Source organism: Periophthalmus magnuspinnatus, chromosome 15 (assembly GCF_009829125.3).
Source record: "Periophthalmus magnuspinnatus isolate fPerMag1 chromosome 15, fPerMag1.2.pri, whole genome shotgun sequence".
NCBI lineage: Eukaryota > Metazoa > Chordata > Actinopteri > Gobiiformes > Gobiidae > Periophthalmus > Periophthalmus magnuspinnatus.
The window spans coordinates 32,629,710-32,648,922 of NC_047140.1; the positions used below are offsets into that span (position 1 = coordinate 32,629,710).

General features: G+C 47.8%; 1 protein-coding gene across 1 annotated transcript; it reads right to left on the reverse strand.

Annotated features, from left to right (window-relative positions):
- Nucleotides 1–676: 676 nt before the first annotated feature.
- LOC117382268 (T-cell leukemia homeobox protein 1-like) lies at nucleotides 677–5,519 on the reverse strand. The gene is made up of 3 exons (XM_033979363.1): nucleotides 5,132–5,519; nucleotides 4,078–4,315; nucleotides 677–887 (listed from the first exon to the last, which is right to left on the reverse strand). Exons 1-3 carry the CDS (start codon nucleotides 5,517–5,519, stop codon nucleotides 677–679), a joined length of 837 nt encoding a protein of 278 aa, XP_033835254.1.
- Between the last annotated feature and the right edge of the window lie 13,694 nt (nucleotides 5,520–19,213).

Genomic DNA, 19,213 nt, shown 5'->3' on the forward strand with positions numbered 1-19,213 from the left:
ACCTCATACATGAACCACAGGACCTCATACATGACACATAGGACCTCATACATGAACCACAGGACCTCATACATGACACATAGGACCTCATACATGAACCACAGGACCTCATACATGACACACAAGACCTCATACATGACACACAGGACCTCATACATGACACAGGACCTCATACATGACACACAGGACCTCATACATGACACACAAGACCTCATACATGACACACAGGACCTCATACATGACACAGGACCTCATACATGAATATGTTTAATGTGAACAATATGGAGGCATAAAAAGTGCTGTTAGGCTTCAGTTACGTTTCACTTGGTGAAACTTCATAAGACTCTTCCTGTTTTAAATCCTCTGTCCTTTCTGAGGATTCACGATAAAAACAAACAGTTCAGATCAGATGATAAAAGGCTCTTTTCTAAACCCTTTGGCCTTTGTTTGTTTCTGGCTGTGGCCTGAGCACAGGCCTCACTGTTTATGAACCTAACACCACAAATACAAGCAGACTTTATAAAACCATACAGTATTTTAAAAATAGATCCTCGTGAAGGCGAGTCTGCGCGCAGCACGTGTAGTCCAGTGTGCTCGCTTGTATTGGCCGGAGACCCGCTCTCGGCCTGGTCCTTGGTTCCTGTGGCCCCTCAGTTCGAGGCCTCGTGGCCTCCGCTCAGTCACATGCAGACACGCTGCTGAGCTTGGCCGCGTGCTCGCTCCACGGCTGCAGGTTGTGCAGTGCAAACAGAGAACTGTTCTGCAGACACAGCGGGTCCGGGCTCACGCGCTCGCACACAGACTTCTGGAAGGCCTCGTGCTGCAGCTGCATCAGGAGCCGATTGGCCTGCTGCCGCTCCGCCTCGCGCTCCTCTGCACTCTGACGCCTGGACAAACACAAAAGAAAAAGAGCTTTACACACACAGACACAGGAAAAAGAGCTTTGCACACGCACAGGAAAAAGAGCTTTACACACACAGACACAGGGATACAGACCTATAAACACACACAGGAATGTGAGCAGAATATAAGAAAATAGAGCCTCACAGACAGGCCACACACGGGAGCAGAGCCAAAAATATTACAATCGAGAAACAGCATCAAATAAAAAAAATAACAAGGAAAAACTCAGCTCCGCACGGCTCTTGCAGCTCCTGTGGCTCCTGCGGCTCACCGGAGGAAACAGTAGGAGTTTAAGGACACGTTCATCTCTTTGTATTAAAGAGATGTTCACTTTTTATGAAGTTAAAATCTTGAGGAACAAGAGAAAACACCAGGAGCATGAAGAACAGGAGGAATATCAGGAGCATGAGGAACAGGAGGAATATCAGAAACAGGAGGAACATCAGGAGCATGAAGAACAGGAGGAACAAACAGGAGTATGAAGAACAGGAGGAATATCAGAAACAGTAGGAATATCAGGAACAGGAGGAACATCAGGAGCATGAAGACCAGGAGGAACGTCAGGAGCATGAGGAACAAGAGAAACATCAGGAGGAATATTAGGAACAGAAGGAACAGGAGAAACATCAGGAGCATGAGGAACAGGATGAACAACAGGAGCATGAGGAACATGAGCATGACAAACAGGAGGAACATGGGGATTCTGAGGAGCACGAAGAACATGAGGAGCATGAGGAACATCAGGAGCATGAGGTACAGGAGAAACCTGAGGAACAGGAGCGGGATTAAGTAATGAAGTCGCATCAGAATCATATGGAATAGAATGAACATCAGGAGCATGTGAAACAGGAGGAGCAAGAGAAACACAATAAACACGAGCATGAGGAACATCAAGAGCAGGAGGATTTTGGAGGAGCAGGACGAACATGAGAAACGCGAGGAACACAAGAAACATGTGCATGAGGATCAGGAGGAACATCAGGAGAATTAGGAACATAATTAATATCAGAAGCATGTGGAACAGGAGGATTTGGAGGAGCAGGAGGAACACGAGGAGAATGAGGAACAGGAGGAACACGAGGAGAACGAGGAGCACAAGGAACGGGAGGAGCCACTAATGGCATCAAGAGAGGATCACATATTTATTTGAAAAATCTGTAGATTATTTTCTCACTGAAACTTAAATTTATTTTGTGAGATGGAAATGCTTGAAAGTCTCTGCCGCTCAAAGAGGCGCCATACGGGGTTTATGTTTTTATGTTTCTATAATTTTATATTTTTATGTTTTTAGTCAATCACACAGAACTAAACACAAGCCCCAGATGAACTCATGCAAATGGATTTTCATAAAGCAGCTCTGCGTCAAAGCAGCTGAAAATAAATCAGGTCTGTGGTCTGCAGTTTACTGCAAGATACACTGACACTTCAAATCTGAATGAGATGAAGGAGCCACACAGGGTCAGAACACACAGGGTCAGAACACACAGGGTCAGAACAGACAGGGTCAGAACACACAGGGTCAGAACACACAGGGTCAGAACACACAGGGTCAGAACACACAGGGTCAGAACAGACAGGGTCAGAACACACAGGGTCAGAACACACAGGGTCAGAACACACAGGGTCAGAACCAACAGGGTCAGAACACACAGGGTCAGAACACACAGGGTCAGAAGAGACAGGGTCAGAACAGACACAGGGTCAGAACACACAGGGTCAGAACACACAAGTTCAGAACATCTCTGCTCTCTCCGTGTTTAAGCTGTGGCCTGAGCAGAAGCTGCTCTCGTTTCTATAGAAGCTCGTTACATTTGACCCTTTCATTTTATTGTAGCTTCATTTTTTCCATTTGAAAAAATACAGAATACTACAATAACTTATGAAAAATAATACAATAAAAATATGTATTTATGATTACATATTACATTTATTATTATTATTATTGTGAATAATAATAATAATAATATGTAATCACAAATAAACAAATCAACAATAGCCTAATATTTCGTGATTTTTATTTAATTTATTAGTTTAATTTGTAAATGTATTATTATTATTTGTTTAATCTGACCATGCGTCCTCTTTTTATTTAATGTATGTGTTTTTAAATTTGTCTTGTACAGTGTCCTTGAGTGTCCTGAAAGGCACTTTCAAATAAAATGTATTATTATTATTATTATTATTACTATTATTATTATTATTATTATTATTATTATTATCATTATTATTATGTGCCCTGGTTCATTAAATCCTCACCTCCACTTGTTTCTCCAGTAACTGATTTATTTTGCATTTAATGTATTTGTTATTATTTGTTTAATCAGACCCTATTTGTTTTTCCTCTTTTTATTTAGTTCATTAATTTAATTTAATGTATTTGTTATTATTTGTTTAATCTGACCCTGTGTCCTCTTTTCATTTAATGAATTCATTTAATTTAACATCTTTATTATTTTATTTATTATTTGATTAATCAGACCGTGTGTTTTTCCTCCTAATAAAGACATTAAATTAAATTAATTTACTAAATAAAGTAAATTAATTTAATTTAATGTCTTTATTATTATTTGATTAATCAGACCCGGTGTGTTTTTCCTCTTTTTATTTAGTAAATTAATTTAATTTAATGTATTTGTTATTATTTGTTTAATCAGACCCTATTTGTTTTTCCTCTTTTTATTTAGTTCATTAATTTAATTTAATGTATTTGTTATTATTTGTTTAATCTGACCCTGTGTCCTCTTTTCATTTAATGAATTCATTTAATTTAACATCTTTATTATTTTATTTATTATTTGATTAATCAGACCGTGTGTTTTTCCTCCTAATAAAGACATTAAATTAAATTAATTTACTAAATAAAGTAAATTAATTTAATTTAATGTCTTTATTATTATTTGATTAATCAGACCCGGTGTGTTTTTCCTCTTTTTATTTAGTAAATTAATTTAATTTAATGTATTTGTTATTATTTGTTTAATCAGACCCTGGGTGTTTTTTTCCTCTTTAATTCCGGTTAATTAAATCTTCACCTCCACTTGGTTTTCCGGTTACTGACTTATTTTGTATTTAATGTCTTTATTATTATTATTTGTTTAATCTGGTCCTGATCCTGTGTGTTTTTTTTTCTTTTTCTTTTTTCTTTTTATTTAATGTGCTCCAGTAAATCCTCACCTCCACTTGGTTCTCCGGTTCTGGAACCACGTCTTGACCTGTGCGTCCGTCATGTTCAGGGCCTTGGCGAGCGCGGCGCGCTCCGCGGAGGCCAGATACTTCTGTCGGTGGAAGCGCTTCTCCAGTTCACAGATCTGCAGCCGCGAGAACGACGTGCGCGGCTTCTTCTTCTTTGGAGGAGTCCGGTTCTGGTACGGATGACCTACACGGCGCGCCACAGACACGGGTGAGAGGGACACTGGCACACACAGACACGAGAGACACGGGGGGACAGAGACAAACACGAGAGACACACAGACAAACACCAGAGACACACGGGCACAAAGAGACAGAGATAAACAAGAGACAGGACCATAGACACGGATGAGAGCGACACTGGCACACACACACACACACACACACACACACACACCCACACACACACACACACACACACACACACACACACACACCAGAGACACGGGGGCACAGAGACAAACCACAGAAACGGGCACAAATAGACAGAGACAAACACACACACAGAGGGTCACACGGGAGGACAGGAGAAAACAGAAGAAACGGCACAGGTCAGAACATGGAGCGGACACAGCAGCAGAAAAACAGGTCAGATAAAACACGACACCTGGAGTTTTAAGGAACAGAGAGAAACTGATTTAATTTAAAATGAAACTCTGATCAAACTGGACGAAAAGCGAACGCTCTTCTTCTATAGTTTATATCACAGGAATAAGATACACTTTTATTTTCACTGAACAATAAACCATCGATAAAAGACAGAATGATCCATCAGAGAAGGAGAAGAAGCGCCTCTGTGCAGCGGGAGCCTCGCGCCCCGGGCTCAGGGGCCACGGTGCGCCCCGGGCTCAGGGGCCACGGTGCGCCCCGGGCTCAGGGGCCACGGTGCGCCCCGGGCTCAGGGGCCACGGTGCGCCCCGGGCTCAGGGGCCACGGTGCGCCCCGGGCGCCCCCCCTGCAGAGGACAGGGTTTAGGCTGCGGTCACACAGAGGCTCTGGTCCGGGCCTTTGGTTTGTGGCGCGTTTAAGGCGCATTTACCTGTGAATCGGTCCTTGGTGTAGCGCCGGTTGCTCTCCATCCAGGGGAACGTGAGCGCACTGAGGCCGGGGCCGTGCGGAGGCGGGGGCCCGCCGCTCACGGGCCGGTGCGCGGGGACTCTTATAACGTTGTTGGATGTGACGTTCATGCCCATGTTCATGTAAGGTGCTCCCGCAGGTGCTCCGGCAGGTGCTCCCGCTCCGCCGCTCCCGTGATACACCGCGTTGGCGCAGGTGAAGCCTCCGGTCACCCCCGCTCCGCCGTAGGCCGCGGGGCCGTAGTCCACGTCGTGCGTCCTCGCGCTCAGCATGTAGCTCTGGTCCGCGTGGCTCAGGATCTGTTCGATGCCGAAGCTGATGTGCTCCGTGTGGCCTAGGACGTGCTCCATGGCGCCTGCGCGAGCCCCGCTGCAGGTGGCGCGAGACACGCGGGTCCGTGACTCTGGCTCTGCCCGCGCGCGCAGAGGCTTTATGTAGTGCGCGTGAGGCGGAACAGCAGCGCGAGAGCATCAGCAGCGAGAGCATCAATCACGACAAAGAGACAGCGCGAGACACCGGAGTGCACCAACAACAAGAGCACGAGGAGGGCCAGAGCTGTGCACGAGGAGGGCCAGAGCTGTGCACGAGGAGGGCCAGAGCTGTGCACGAGGAGGGCCAGAGCTGTGCACGAGGAGGGCCAGAGCTGTGCACGAGGGGCCAGAGCTGTGCACGAGGAGGGCCAGAGCTGTGTACGAGGGGCCAGAGCTGTGCACGAGGGGCCAGAGCTGTGCACGAGGAGGGCCAGAGCTGTGCACGAGGGGCCAGAGCTGTGCACGAGGAGGGCCAGAGCTGTGCACGAGGGGCCAGAGCTGTGCACGAGGAGGGCCAGAGCTGTGCACGAGGGGCCAGAGCTGTGCACGAGGGCCAGAGCTGTGCACGAGGGGCCAGAGCTGTGCACGAGGAGGGCCAGAGCTGTGCACGAGGAGGGCCAGAGCTGTGCACGAGGGGCCAGAGCTGTGCACGAGGAGGGCCAGAGCTGTGCACGAGGGGCCAGAGCTGTGCAAGAGGAGGGCCAGAGCTGTGCACGAGGGGCCAGAGCTGTGCACGAGGAGGGCCAGAGCTGTGCACGAGGAGGGCCAGAGCTGTGCACGAGGGGCCAGAGCTGTGCGAAAAATGAAACAGTGAATGTGATCTGAAAATGAACAAAATGAATGTGTGTGTGTGGGTGTGTGTATACACACTCACACACACGCACGCATGTAGGTGTGGGTGTGTGTGTGTGTGTGTGTGTGTGTGTGTGAGTCTAAACCCCTGGGACTTCATTACTTAATCCCGCTCCAGGTCTATTAATATTGTAAACGCAGAGAGCGGCTTTTTCCACAGAGCCGCATTTTCATAGAGCGCTGCGCCTCTGCGCCTATTAGAGCCACAAAAGAACATTAAACATTTAAAAACATTATATTTGTGCTGTGACGTTCATTAGAGCCGCGGGTAATAGAGATAAATGTGCTCAGCGCGCATGCGCACAAACCAAAGACTGCGGATTCCAGCTCACTCTGTCCAACATGAGTCTCATATAGAGATAATAAAAATAATAATAATAATATTTAAAAAAGTGCAGGTTCATACAAATAAAAGCAACAGTAATAATGAACAAAAGCCTGATTTAAAATAAGCCGACTCAATTTAATCAAGCGGCGCAAAGCTGTAGAGTGACGCTCACAAGGAGCTTTGCGCAGTTTTGAGTGCTGTGGAGTGCGCCGTTCGGCTCAGTTTGACGCAGTTTTGAGTGCTGTGGAGTGCGCCGTTCGGCTCAGTTTGACGCAGTTTTGAGTGCTGTGGAGTGCGCCGTTCGGCTCAGTTTGACGCAGTTTTGAGTGCTGTGGAGTGCGCCGTTCGGCTCAGTTTGACGCAGTTTTGAGCGCTGAGTGCGGAGTGTTTGCAGCTGTTTCAGGGCCCTTGTGGCGCTGTGCTCGGGGCCTCTCTGCAGACTCTGTTCTTTCTCTTGTTCTTGTATCAGTGACATTTATCACATGAGCCACGTCCACGCGCGTGTGTTTAGCTGTGGCGCGTCGCACAGATCTGCTCCTGAAATATTAGTTTTTTCTCGTCCTTTTTTTTACTCGTGTCCTTTACTTTTCTTGTCCCTTTAAGAGCCGGAGCTTCACCACTTTGACCTTCAAAAAAATGTGAGAGTGACTCCCATGTCCAATGTCCCAGAGTCATTTTTCCCATAAAAGGCGCTTCACTCAGGAGCTGTCCTTCAACTGCGTGGGACAGAGCACGAGGACGGAACAGGAACCGGGGGAGGAGGACAGACAGGACAAAGGCTGAGGACAGAGGATAGAAGCTGGGGACAGAGGACAGAGAGGACAGAGGATGAGGACAGTCCTGCAGTGCTCTGTCTGTGGTCTGTGTCATTGGCGCCGCTGCAGAGATATTTGAATCTGCAAAACAATGAAATGCCCCATTGTGCTTCTGAAACATCACCCAGAAACAGAGCAGAGGGTCGGCCCTGTGTGACCGAGGATCCACAGCAGAGTGCAGTACCCTTAATGTCCACACGTGTCTCCAGGCGGGACAGAACCATCATAAGCAACTGATAAGTTTAAAAGAAAAAGAACTGCGGATTTCCCTTAGGCTGTTTCAGTCCTGTGCTGTTTCAGTCCTGTGCTGTTTCAGTCCTGTGCTGCTTCAGACCTGTGCTGTTTCAGTCCTGTGCTGCTTCAGTCCTGTGCTGCTTCAGACCTGTGCTGTTTCAGTCCTGTGCTGCTTCAGACCTGTGCTGTTTCAGTCCTGTGCTGTTTCAGTCCTGTGCTGTTTCAGTCCTGTGCTGTTTCAGTCCTGTGCTGTTTCAGTCCTGTGCTGTTTCAGTCCTGTGCTGCTTCAGACCTGTGCTGTTTCAGTCCTGTGCTGCTTCAGACCTGTGCTGTTTCAGACCTGTGCTGTTTCAGTCCTGTGCTGTTTCAGTCCTGTGCTGCTTCAGTCCTGTGCTGCTTCAGACCTGTGCTGTTTCAGTCCTGTGCTGCTTCAGTCCTGTGCTGCTTCAGACCTGTGCTGTTTCAGTCCTGTGCTGCTTCAGTCCTGTGCTGTTTCAGTCCTGTGCTGCTTCAGACCTGTGCTGTTTCAGTCCTGTGCTGTTTCAGTCCTGTGCTGTTTCAGTCCTGTGCTGTTTCAGTCCTGTGCTGTCATTTAAAACCAGACTGGAATTTTACACCCGTTTCATTCAGATTAAGCTGAGCCTGGAGTTGGTCATGTGACTTTCTCTGAAACCTTAGACACAAAATGTGTCTTTGAGATGGGCCTAAAATTAGAAATTTATTGATTTATTGAATTTATGAGGCTGGACCACAGCAGTGAGACAGAAAGACCGCAGGGCTCTGGACAGGGACAGGGGGACCGCAGGGCTCTGGACAGGGACAGGGGGACCGCAGGGCTCTGGACAGGGACAGGGGGACCGCAGGGCTCTGGACAGGGACAGGGGGACCGCAGGGCTCTGGACAGGGACAGAGGCTGGTGGGATTTATGACAGAGACAGAGCTGATTTATGTTTCATGATGAACATGATGCAGTTTCATTTGTTTTAAATAATAAAGACATTGGCCCTGGTGGTGCAGAGTTTAATGATACTAGTATGGGTCTGTCAGCAGCATGGACACACGGGCCCCTCACACGGGCCCCTGACACTGGTCCCTCACACAGGCCCCTCTCGCATGGGCCCCTCACACGGGCCCCTCACACAGGCCCCTCTCAGACCCCTCTCACACAGGCCCCTCTCAGACCCCTCTCATAGACACAACAGCAGACTGAGCTGAGTGCTCCCACAGACCAAACACACTCAGCTCTATGTTCACTCTGCTCCAGACTCATGACACTGCATCATTTGAGCTCACAGATCAAAACTCAGCTCCGATACCAATACTTTGGCTTCAGTATCAGTATTGAAGAAGAATGGCATTTCATTTATTCTCAGATAATTTATTATTATTCTATAACCAGGATATCGACCGATATCATGAAACATGCATCATCCGATATTCGATACCAGTATAGGAACATCCCTAATCTGAGCATTACTGCATTTTAGAGGATTACTTTCACTTTCTCAAACACTGAGAGACTAAAGGTCTGAGTCTGTCCCAGCGCTGCCCTCTGCTGCCTCCTCTTTGGCACCACTTCAGTCCAGCTGGAGTCCGTCTCACTGAGTATCGGCCCCTGGCTCCTCCTGGGCCTCCCTCACCCCGGTCCCACAGTGTGACTCCTGCTCTGCAGCTCTGTCCCACAGAGACAGACAGATCCGATTACGACAGATTTATGAGCCATAAATCATACTTTGGCCACATCATTTACAAAAGGAAAAACATCATAATGTAAAAAAAATACAAGATGAGCCGTCTGCTGCAACGAGACTCAGTGTCACCTCACCTGCACACACCTGCACACACCTCCTCTGCACCTGCACACACCTGCACACACCTCCTCTGCACCTGCACACACCTGCACACACCTCCTCTGCACCTGTACACACCTCCTCTGCACCTGCACACACCTGCACACACCTCCTCTGCACCTGCACACACCTCCTCTGCACCTGTACACACATCCTCTGCACCTGCATACACCTGTAAACACCTCCTCTGCACCTACACACCTGTACACACCTCTGCACCTGTACACACATCCTCTGTACCTACACACACCTGTACACACCTCCTCTGCACCTGTACACACCTCCTTTGCACCTGAACACACCTCCTCTGCACCTGTTCACACCTCCTCTGCATCTGCACACACCTGTACACACCTCATCTGCACCTGTACACACTTGCCTCCATCTGAGGCAATTCTCTGTATTTGAGGCAGTTCTCGTTGTATTTGTGGCAGTTCTTGTTGTATTTGTGGCAGTTTTTGGTGTATTTTACGTAGTCCTTGTTTTAGTGCCGTCTGTGGGAGTAAATCTGGATGTTGGTGACAGTTCTAAGAGGGACCCTGAAGAGCTTCCGATGTTTCCAGGAAACTTCATGATGAAGCCTGACCTCTGACCTCAGGCTCTGCTCCAGAAACAGCTCGTCTCAGTGAGTACTCTGTTACGACGCACTGACCATTTACAGGAGTTTTATCAATTCAAAAAGTCAGTTTAAAACTAAAGCAGCGGCTGTGTTTAGTATCCCCCTGTGATGTATAGATCTACACAACCCTCTCATCACTTTCATTCACAGAGTTTTTCTTTATATTTACTTCTGTCTACATTTTGTTTACACACAGAAGACAAATATATGAATGTTTGTAATTATGAAGCAAAAAAAAACTTTAATAGTTTAATAACTCTTAAATAACTTTTCAAAGGGAGGAAACTTGATTATAGTTGAATATAAAAGTTATTTTTCCTTATTACTTAACTCCATATATGTTACTTCATATATCTAATGTCGTCTGTGTGTTTATAAAAATGTGAGTCCAAACCTTTGTCTAGTCATGGAAATATTCGTTGTGCCTCTATGATTGCTCAGTAAAATGTTTGGCAGAAATGTAAAGTGTTAAATGTTTGATTTTAAAGTGTTAAATGTTTGATGTTCTGTTTTATAATTATCTTAATATGCATCACTTTCAGGTAGAAGTCAGATATATTTGTGGTTCGTATTGTTGTTATCTACAAGACAATAACTATGGGATTTGCACACATCTACAAAGAGATATGTGTGGGTTTGTGTGTGTGTGTGTGAGTGAGTGAGTGTGTGTGTTCTTGTAGAGTGTGGCAGTATGTGTGTGTGTGTGTGTGTGAGTGAGTGTGTGTGTTCTTGTAGAGTGTGGCAGTATGTGTGTGTGTGGCAGTGGGTGGCTGAGCAGAGGAGCAGCTTTGAGAGGGTAATCCATCTCCATCACTTAAATGATTATCCCCATTAATCTGCTGTAAACTAATAAAGTAAACACGATCTGGGCCCCCAGCCCAGGCCCCCAGCCCGGACCCCCCCGCCCAGCCCCCCGCCTGGTCCCCCGCCCGGGCCCCCCTCTGCCTGGCACAGCATGGAGGCTCATTAAGTCTTTAGTACATTAATATGTCTTCATGTAGCCACAGTCGCCCTCTCACCCAGTGCTCTGGGCCCCTGGGACCCTCTTCCTCACAGAAAGGGGGAAGGGGACAGCAGTGTGTGCGCTCCGAGGTTTTAAGACTGCATCAGTATGTACGCTCTGTAATCTGACCACACGACTCTCTGACCACACCATCAAACCCTTCAGCTCATGGACAGTGGAACAGTTTAAGTTTAAATGAACCAGGAGAGGAGACGCAGGGAGGTCCAGAGGATGTGTGTTTGACACAGACTCCTGCACTCTGAGAGGAGACGCAGGGAGGTCCAGAGGATGTGTGTTTGACACAGACTCCTGCACTCTGAGAGGAGACGCAGGGAGGTCCAGAGGATGTGTGTTTGACACAGACTCCTGCACTCTGAGAGGAGACGCAGGGAGGTCCAGAGGATGTGTGTTTGACACAGACTCCTGCACTCTGAGAGGAGACGCAGGGAGGTCCAGAGGATGTGTGTTTGACACAGACTCCTGCACTCTGAGAGGAGACGCAGAGAGGTCCAGAGGATGTGTGTTTGACACAGACTCCTGCACTCTGAGAGGAGACGCAGGGAGGTCCAGAGGATGTGTGTTTGACACAGACTCCTGCACTCTGAGAGGAGACGCAGGGAGGTCCAGAGGATGTGTGTTTGACACAGACTCCTGCACTCTGAGAGGAGACGCAGGGAGGTCCAGAGGATGTGTGTTTGACACAGACTCCTGCACTCTGAGAGGAGACGCAGAGAGGTCCAGAGGATGTGTGTTTGACACAGACTCCTGCACTCTGAGAGGAGACGCAGGGAGGTCCAGAGGATGTGTGTTTGACACAGACTCCTGCACTCTGAGAGGAGACGCAGGGAGGTCCAGAGGATGTGTGTTTGACACAGACTCCTGCACTCTGAGAGGAGACGCAGAGAGGTCCAGAGGATGTGTGTTTGACACAGACTCCTGCACTCTGAGAGGAGACGCAGGGAGGTCCAGAGGATGTGTGTTTGACACAGACTCCTGCACTCTGAGAGGAGACGCAGGGAGGTCCAGAGGATGTGTGTTTGACACAGACTCCTGCACTCTGAGAGGAGACGCAGGGAGGTCCAGAGGATGTGTGTTTGACACAGACTCCTGCACTCTGAGAGGAGACGCAGAGAGGTCCAGAGGATGTGTGTTTGACACAGACTCCTGCACTCTGAGAGGAGACGCAGAGAGGTCCAGAGGATGTGTGATCAGGCTGCAATTCTACACATGTCTCTGTCACTTTCCTGAGACAGTGGAGCAGATTTAATTTGAGGTGGGGGCCTCAGATGGCCCCTCTCCACACACACACACACACAAACAGCTCCTCTCCACACACACACACACAGCTCCTCTCCACACACACACGGCTCCTCTCCACACACAGACACACACACACACACGGCTCCTCTCCACACACAGACACACACACACACAGCTCCTCTCCACACACACACACACACACATACGGCCCCTCTCTCCACACATATACGGCCCCTCTTCCCACACACACACACACAGCCCCTCTCCACACACACACACGGCCCCTCTCTCCACACACACACGGCCCCTCTCTCCACACACACACGGCCCCTCTCCCCACACACACACACGGCCCCTCTCCCCACACACACACACGGCCCCTTTCCCCTCACACACACGGCCCCTCTCCCCTCACACACACAGCTCCCCTCACTCAGACCGCTCTCTCCACACACTCATTTGCTTGATCAGGTTAGAGAACTGTTGCCGCTGGTGATCAATCTTCCATCTTGTCACCGTGCGCGGCGGGGCCCGCACTGAGCGCCTGTAATTGGCTGTAGATTGATGCGGCCGTGTTCCGGCGTGTCACACAAAAGTTTGTTCAATTAAAGGTTTGTATCAGCTCAAACCCTCAACCCCCGTGTGTGCGTGTGTGTGTATCTTTGTGTGTGTGTGTGTGATTTTTCACACAGTTCATGCAAAATGAAAATAAAGCTGTTTGTGATAATATATAATGTGTTTTCTCTGTAATATTAATCCCACTGTGTGTAAAAGTATTCAGAGTATTCAGATCACAGTACTCTGACCCATATGTGAGTGAACTATACAAAATACATTTTACTGCAGTATTCAGTATTCTCCTGTCTCCTGTCTTTATCACATTAAACCCTTGAGTTCAGTGGGTCTGTTCACGTTCTGTCGTAATGTCTGGGGGGTCGAGGATACAGACGGTAAAAAGTTGAACAGAGTTTATTTACAAACATGAAAATGTAAATGATTGAGCAGATAGTAGAGAGCAGGGTTGGAGGCTGGGTTGTTCGTACCGGTTGTGGTGAGCTGGGTCAGCGGCAGAGGTGCAGGATAGTTCCAAGGAGCGGGATCAGGACCCCCAGGCTTGTCAGGATGAGCCAAATGGAAGTCTCTGACCAACTCAGGGTCCAGAATGCAAGCCCTGGGCTCCCAAGTACGCTCCTTGGGACCATACCCCTCCCAGCCCAGTAACCCCCTGCCCCTCTCGTTAACCTCAATGAGCCGCCGAACTGAAAGCCGGATGACCATCCACAACCTGGGCAGGAGGAGGGGGTTCGGCAGCAGGCCACAGGTCACTAAAAACAAATGAGTTTGAGCGAGAAGAGAGTTTCCAGGAATCAGTCTTGAGTGGGATGTTCTTTGAAGAAAGCCAAACCGACTGACTTGACTGATATTGAGGAGAGGCACTTGTCTGTTGCAGCCTTTGTCTTAGCCCCAGATTGGAGAAGAGCTGCCCTAGTCTTTCTCCAGATCCTGTGGCAGCATTGGAGGTGGTGCTGGACAGAGGGTACTGCCAGGTCCTTTTCCTCAGAAGAGTGGAGGCTGAAAACCTAGGGTGGTCTCCAGATCTTGGTTTGCTTGTTATGTGCTGTCCATTAGGCTGGGGGTGAAAGCCAGAAGTAAGATTACCAGTTGTGTCCAGCCCTTCACAGAAGGAATGACTAACTTGAGATTTGAACTGTGTCCCTCAGTCTGAAACTGTGTCCAAGGGAATCCCATCGAGCCTGAACACATGGTCAGCAATATAATCATCCGTTTCCTTGGCGATCGGAAGTTTCAGCAGGGCAATGAAGTGCGCCGCTTTGGAGAACTGGTCAATTCAATTCATTTTATTTTTGTAATGCCAAAAATTACAACAACAGTTGTCTCGAAGGGCGTTCATGTTTTGGTTGATGGGGGAAACTGGAGTACCCGGAGGAAACCCATCCAGACACGAGGAGAAACATGAAAAACTCCACACAGAAAGGCCTGGGCGACCCGGGGATCAACCAAACCCTCTGCTGTGAGACATGAGCCACTCAGCCACCGAGATATACACACAAAAACAAACAGGAAAATCAAACAACAGGAAAAATCAGACAAAACATGAAAAATCGGCCAGACGAGGAGGAGAGGGAGGCGGGTGGAGGAGGACCAGGCGGGGAGAAGGAGAGTGTCCAGCTGTCATCGGGGCATCTGAAAGAGATACACTCCACAGGGGGAGTGGGACAGGGGACAACATGTGAATAGCATTGCTGATGAGAAAATAGGACAAAGCAGAGGATAGTGCTCAGGTTGCCATACTTCCCCCAGCTAGTTACTCCTACTGCAGCCTGTCTTATCCCGGGTTTTAATGTCACTCCCTAACTCCCTCACTAGGTAACCTGGTCATAAGCTATACCTACATCAACAACTGTGAGTAGCGTGAGTGAGAGTTATGAGTGAGTGTTACCTTGAGACGAAAGGAGACCGTCACGAAGTCCACAACGATATGTGATCAAGGACATTTTGGAACAGGCAGAGAGAGCATCTGGCTTGAAATTACGGGATCCTGAACGATGAGTGAGAAAAAGAGTGACCAGCAGGCCTGCCGTGAATTCAGATGCTTAGCGGACTGAATATAGGAAAGGATGCACAGCCCCCTCCAACCAGTGGTGCCATTCCTCCAGGTCAAGTTTCACTGCTAGCAATTCTCAGTCCCCCACATTGTAATTTCTCTTGGCAGGTGTAAGACAGCATGAGAAAAAGCCACAGGGGCCAAATGCATAGGTTCCTCTGGTGGAGGTGAAGTAGGAGATTGGTCGGATGACTGTGGGAGGACAGGGCGACTCAGAATACGGGGTGGTGAATGGCGTCTCTCTCTTTGACGACTGGGGACCGTGCCAGGTGGAAACCTGGTGAGCTGAGTGACTTGTTTGGTCAGGGCTTGGTTACTTTCAAGCAGGGCCTGGATACTCTGTTCATGTTGTCCAGTCATAATTCTGTGTTGTGAAAATGCCCAGTGTAGCATTTGGTCTGGCTCCGAGTCTGATTGATCCATGTTGGCCAGATTGTTCTGTTGTAATGTCTGGGGGATCGACGATACAGACTCGGGGTACAAAGTTGAACAGAGTTTATTTACAATCACGTAAATGTAAATTGACGGAGCTGATAGTAGAGAGCGGGGTCATAGGCTGACGTCTTTGAGCTGGTCGTAGGTAGTTGGATCAGAAGCTGAGGTGTTTGTACCGATCGTGGACAGCTGGGTCAGAGGCGGAGGTGCAGGGTAGTTCCAAGGAGCGGAATCTGGCGAAAAACAAGAAAAAACAGCGGAGTACTGAGATCATACATACTGCTTTAACGCTGCAGCTTTAACGCTGTAGTTTTAACACTGCAGCTTTAACGTCGCAGCTTTAACACTGCAGCTTTAACGCCGCAGCTTTAACTCCGCAGCTTTAATTAGGCTCCAGTCCCACGGCTCAGACCCGACAGATGGAGATGAAGCACATCGCTCTGTTCTTGTGATTTCAGCGTCTTCCGTCATGTTTACGACACTGGTGCCCCTCCGCCGCGTTGCCACGGAAACAGACCACATGGAGAACACACACTCACACAAGTTCAACAAGATCAACGCCGCGTTTACGGGACAGTATATCACCACAGTGTCCAAACAGCACTCAGCCAGAGGAGCAACGAGGAGCGAGGTAAGGAGGGAGGAGGGAGGTAGGAAGAAGGAGGAGAAGGAAGGAGGGAGGCAAGACTAAACCAGGAATGAACCAGGACCAAACCAGGTCTACATCAGGAGGTGGGTCCCTGAAATCATCAGAGTGTGAGATGGTTCATGTGGCTCATGTGGGAGATGTTCTTTGGTGCTGGTCCATGGAGAGACTTGTTCACACTGAGCTGCTTTAAAGTCTCTGAACCACAGGAGCCACAGCCCTGAACCACAGGACACATGTGTGAAGTACTTCCTGGTTCTAGACCTGAGCACAGGACACATGTGTGAAGTACTTCCTGGTTCTAGTCAGACCCAAGCAGCAGTGTTCTGGATGTTCTGTTCTGTCTTAAGGCTCGTTTGGAGAGGCCAGTGAGCAGGACGTTACAGTCGTCTAATCTACTGGACACAAACGCAGGATAAGTCTCTCTGAGTCTGGTTTTGACAGTTTACCTTTGATTTTTGACATGTTTTTTTGATGGTAAAAAAGCTGCAGATGTTACTGATTTGATGTGGCTGTTAAAGTTCAAGTCTGAGTCCATTATTACCTCTAGATTTCTGGTCTTATTTGAAGGTTTTAGAGAGAGAGACTGGAGGTGACGCTGACACTTTCTGTTTCTGTGGCCAAAGATGATGGCTTGAATCTTGTCTGAGTTTATCTGGAGAAAGTTGTTTTTCCTCCACACACTGATCTGTTGATGCAGTGAGTGAATCCACTGGTCCATATTCACCTGTTGCAGTGAGACATAGATCTGACTCGTCTGCAGAGTTGTGTGTGACACATTATTGTTGTGTATTAACTGTCCTAACAGCAGCATGTAGAGACTGAACAACAGGGGTCCCAGGTTTGACCCCTGGGGCACCCCACAGATCAGGGACATTTTATCTGAGACACATTTTCCAATTTCGACAAAGTACTCCCTGTTTTCTAGATAGGACTTGAGCCAGTTTAGTGCAGTACCACAGATGCCCTCCCAGTCCTCTAGTCTCTGTAAGAGGATCCCATGATCCACAGTGTTGTAACGGTGGATTTAGCGGACCAAATAGTGCAGGACTCGGGAAATTGTCAGTGTTTATTTACAGTTTGTGAATCAGAATACAAGCAGATAAGTTCATTAGGCGGGGAACAGAAGACGGGGTGCGGGTCAGGATCCAGGAGCGGAGCGGACAGTGCGGGCGGCACCGGGACGGGGAGCAGAGCAGGAGCCAGTGTCCGGGAACGTGGAGTGCGTAGACGGGGACAGGACAACCAGAAACAACACCAGGAGCAGAGAGTGGGACGAGATCCAGAGGCGTAGGGCGCAAGGAGCGAGACAACACAAGACTGTCGTACCGGGAAGGAGAGGCAGGGTCGGAGCAGAGCCAGGAGCGCGGAAGCCGGGAAGGTCCAGGTAACCAGGTCTGCAGGGCAACAGAGGAAACACAAATGAGCGGGATACAAAAAGCAGGACTGCAAAAAGGCAAAACTAGCTGGATATTCACGTGAGACACGCAGACGATCTGGCCCCGAGTGTCAGGTCCTGGGCCCTCTTATCCACGGCAGCAGGTGGTGGTGATTACGCTGATGGGCTGCAGGTGCGTGCGGGAGGGGCCAGGACTCAGCTCAGCTCCAGCTCCGGCAAGTAGGGGAGGGAAAAAACAGGGCAGGATACAAAACACGGCATGGAAAATGCGATCGTGACATACAGTGTCAAAGGCAGCACACAGACCTACTAAACAGGACATACAGGCGTTTTATTGTTGTTTCCTGTGTATCTGTATCTGTAAATGTGCTTTTATTGTCTTTTATGTCAAAAACCTTTGGTTCAGATCAAGTTATTTTAAATGTACTATAGGAATAACTTTAATTGAATTTATTGTATTTTTTTGTTTTTTGAACTGTTAATTTCTGCCAGTGATTCCTATTTTACATCACTTTGAAGCCCACGGATAGGACGAGACAAATTTACAATTAAAAATACATCAGTGAAGCAGAAAGCAGTTCAGTAAAACATTAAGTATAATTTTGAGTAGACTTGTACATTCTTTTAGCTGTTGAGACACATCTCCAGTGTGTGTTAGCATTAGTGTCTTTTTCTGACAGATTTGTATTTCCATTTTGTGCTTGTGTTTGTGGAGCAGTGAGCAACATGAGCGCAAGAACCAGGGACCGTCACATTTCAGAACAAGACGGTCCCTGGATGAATATATTTATCATAGGCCTGAGTCTAAACAGACAAAATGAGATCTGTAAAAATCACTGTTTGTTTTATTAAGTCCTGAATCCCACCTGTTCAAAACTCCCTTCAACTGCTTCTCCTTCATTTATTTCATTTGTGTTTTGTCTTGAAATGTGCGAAGTGTCTTTGAGTGTCATGAAAGAGCTATACAAATACTATATTATTATTATTATTATTATTATTATTAGTAGTAGTAGTAGTAGTAGTAGTAGTATTTGTATTAGTAGTAGTATTAGTATTTGTATTAGCCTTTAATACGCTCAGACTGAAGGTGATGATGTTATTTTATTTGACTTCTATGTAAAATCCAAGCTGATTTCTAAAGATGAACTGTGTGGTCAGTGGCGCCCCCTGGTGTCACATGTTGTGCTAATACATGTCTTTCTCTCTTTGTTACTGTTTTATTTTTACACGTGACAAATAACAGACTGTAAACTAACATAGTGTCAGACAGATGAGGACAGAATGTCACAGGAGCAGGGCCCGGGTCAAAGTTCAGAGGTCGTGCTCACGTGGCTTTTTTAGCTTAGTATTGTTTGCTTTAAAAAATAAGTTGGCTATTTTGTTCAGTCATCACATCAGAGCTTCTTACCCTTCAGGTCCAAACTGACTGAGGCATTCGAGTTTCAGAGGTTTATATTTACAGTCTGTGGGCCAAATGTCACACGCTTCCATTACGTGTCATAAAAGCGGGGCCTGGTGACCCATGTGAGACCCACTCCAGGCCCGGGGCTACAGGGTTTGCCTAAAATAATGACATGTAATGTCTGCGTATTATTGACCCCTTTGAAACTCAGGAGCGTCCTCTGTCAGTTTAGGCTGTACCGGGCTTGTCCACTCATTCAGTGGA